Source organism: Sinocyclocheilus grahami, unplaced genomic scaffold (assembly GCF_001515645.1).
Source record: "Sinocyclocheilus grahami isolate Dianchi unplaced genomic scaffold, SAMN03320097.WGS_v1.1 scaffold1593.1, whole genome shotgun sequence".
NCBI classification, from domain to species: domain Eukaryota; kingdom Metazoa; phylum Chordata; class Actinopteri; order Cypriniformes; family Cyprinidae; genus Sinocyclocheilus; species Sinocyclocheilus grahami.
Genome location: NW_015506772.1, coordinates 1 through 3,152, shown reverse-complemented (window position 1 = coordinate 3,152; position 3,152 = coordinate 1). Strand labels below are relative to the sequence as shown.

Here is a 3,152-nt window from a genome sequence, read left to right as displayed (position 1 = left end):
GTGTGTGTGTGTGTGTGTGTGTGTGTGTGTGTGTGTGTCTTAAAGTTTTCTGGTTTCTTTTACGGATCTCTGGGTCTCTGTACCTCTCTGAGATGTTTGTGTGTTTTACCAGGAGTTTACATTCTGTTTGTATGGAATTTCTGCCATTCCTGCTGAAAAAAACACTAGAAACCATAACAGAAATTCTGGTTTCACTAAAATACCATTACAAACCATCAACTTTTAACCATTAAACCCATTATAACTGTAGTGTGTTTTGGGACATGTTCCATTAGGATTTAGTGGTTTTATCAAGCCACCGATACAAGGCGACTCATTACCAGAGACCCACAGTTTACTCGAAACTAATTGACCCGTATGACTGGTTTTGTGGTCCAGGGTCACATATGTTGTTGTGCTACTGACTCTTGGCTCAAGATCACATTTCTGGATCCTTCTGTGGAAAAAATACAATAAAACAAGTTTTGCAGCAGGTTGGAGTACAGGACTACATTTCCCAGAATCCCCCTTCTCCTGCAGAAATGAGGGAGTGTCTCTTTAAAACTCTCCGTCGGCGTTAATTTCTCGCATTGCACAAAGTCCCCGTCACATAACGCGAGTTTCCATCTGTGTTCAGAGGCTAGTCGCTGCTACACGCCTGGGTTTAGCTCAGCCAGGGCTTGTTTACACATGCGACAGGCGGCTACGTCAAGTTCCTGACTGCTCGCTGAAGCAGCACGATGCCATTTTTTCACAGATATAAATTCTAATTAAACATTAAAGGTCGTTGTTGTCTTCAGCAGGCTATATTTGTTGATATCGATGAAAGTGATTAGTTTGTGTCGGGTCAGCGCAGGCAGTCCGCTGGATACCTATTCAGCGAGGAGGGGCGGTGACCGAGAGCACATGCCTTCGTTCTGAGCTTCGCCATTGGTCGTTCAGGGGGCCTTACGCGTATCCTGCTTTCTGATTGGCGGGCGCGGCTGTCCGTCAGTCTCGGTCCGCGCTGGTGTATATAAGCGCGCGGGGCTGCTGTGCTACAGCGCGAGATGGAGCTGCGCGAGCTCACGCACTTGTGAATGTTGGAGAGAGCAAAGTCTGTTTTTAGTCGTCACTATTTTAGAGAGTACGTGTAATATTTACAGTAGCTCAGTACGGGTTTGTACGCGGCTCAGAGGGCGCTTTATATAGTGTGCAGTGTGAGGTGTTTTTGTGTGATTTTCGCGCGCGTGTTTACTCACAGCTCGAGAAGGCGGAGAAACGATCGCGCTTAGTGTGTGTGTGTGTGTGTGTGTGTGTGTGTGAGAGAGAGAGAGGTAACGTAGGTGTGTGTTTGGGTCTCGCATTATTCATGAGCAGAGCGGTGGCTCCTCCTAGGGGGCGTGGTTATTCAAATTAGCTAGGCGTGGTGTTAGTTGAGTGGCAGGTGTAACACGTGGGTCACAAGCACATTAATGCACCAACTACACTGACTAGTCAAGTGAGTATAACCAGTTAACATGACTGAAGCATATTTTATTGGATTGTACTGTTTTTAATGTAAATAAACGAGGTGTGTTTAACTGATTTATTTAAAAATGTATCACCTGAATGTATTGTAGAATTGTTGTCTAGTGTGGATCTGAATGTCTTTTAAAGCTCTTTGTTAACTGTGTACCTTGTGTACTTTATTCTGTTGTGTTTTCCTGCAGTCGTGTTATTAGAGGCGGATGGATGTCTGTTCAGAGTGAGCTTCCAGCCGCCGGCGGGGCGAGTTTGCACACCCGTCCTCCGCCCGTCGCCGTCCAGGATGAGCGGAGCGCTAACATGGTGCTAACCGAGCTCGCCGCCAATCACGTGACCCCTCAGGACGAGCCGATCAAAAACGGCCTGCAGTCGCGAGGCGAGACGCAGACGCAGAAACTGAGCAAGCGGCGCTACACTGTGAGCGTAGGCTTCAAACACCCGAGCCTCAGTAAACGCCGACGCCGCGCAAACTCCGAATGCGACCCGGTGCTGCCCTCCAACTTCCTGCTGGGCGGGAACATCTTCGACCCGCTGAATCTCAACAGCCTACTGGACGAGGAGGTCAGTAAGGCGCTCAACGCCCAGACGCCCAAATCCTCGCCGCTTCCCAGGAAAAGCAGAGACCCGGTGGAGATCCTGATTCCCAAAGACATCACCGACCCGCTGAATCTGAGCGGCCGCGGCGGAGACTCGGCGGCGGGCGTGTTAGTGTCGCCCTTGAAGAGCCGGCGCCGACATCGCAACCGACACCATCCGGGAGCGCCCGCTGAGCCTTCCGATGGCGAGAGGTCAAAGGTCAACGACGGGTCGGGCGTGTCCGTTAGTATAAAGGAGTCACCATGTTCTTACGAACTCAACACGTCAATCAACTGCCGTGACGAAGTGGTGCCACCCATTCTCCCGCGGCGACGGCCACGCCCTTCCTCGTTAAGCTCCGCCCCCCAGGCGCAGCCGTCCAAACACAGGAAGCGCAGACAAACCAACAGCCGCTCGGACCGCCTGTCCATCACGCCGACTAAGCAGACGGTTGTGCACAGCCAGGCGTTCCACACTCCTGTTGTGGGCGGAGTCAGCGGAGCTCCGCCTCCGGGGGTGGAGAAAACCCCACACAAGACACCCCGCACTTTCCAGTACGGAAGCTACAGCCGTTACTACGGTTACCGCACGCCGTCGCCGAGCGCAGACCCACGCTTGGCCGTGTTTAGACCCGAGTGGTTCCGTGGGAAGAAGGTCCTGGATGTGGGCTGCAGCATGGGTCATGTGACCCTCGCCATCGCCGGGTACTGGAGCCCAGAGCGCATGCTGGGCGTGGACATCGACGGAGCGCTGGTGCGCATCGCCCGGCAGAACCTGCGCTACTTCCTGTCCGAGATGACCGGGTCGAGAGGCGGGCCGCCGGGGGAGGGGTCAGAGGTCAGAGGTCAGATGGGGTTGGCGCCTCTGATGGGCCTGGATCTGGAGCGCGGTCAGGCGTTACGCAGGTTTCCTGTGTCCTTCACGCGCTGCCGCGGACCCATCGCCGCTCCTCCCATAATGCCTCACTCCCCCGGCCTGTTCCCCGGCAACGTCTACTTCCTGAAGGTGACGTGAGAGTGTGTGTGTGTGAGAGTGTGTGTGTGTGAGAGTGTGTGTGTGTGAGAGTGTGTGTGTGTGAGAGTGTGTGTGTG

General features: G+C 53.4%; 1 protein-coding gene across 1 annotated transcript; it reads left to right on the top strand.

Annotated features, from left to right (window-relative positions):
* The first annotated feature begins 977 nt into the window (after positions 1 to 977).
* Positions 978 to 3,107, top strand: LOC107571435 (7SK snRNA methylphosphate capping enzyme-like). Its single transcript, XM_016257761.1, has 2 exons — positions 978 to 1,459; positions 1,671 to 3,107. The coding sequence occupies exon 2, from the start codon at positions 1,693 to 1,695 to the stop codon at positions 3,073 to 3,075; it is 1,383 nt and encodes a 460-aa protein (XP_016113247.1). The 5' UTR covers positions 978 to 1,459; positions 1,671 to 1,692; the 3' UTR covers positions 3,076 to 3,107.
* The last annotated feature ends 45 nt before the right edge of the window (positions 3,108 to 3,152 follow it).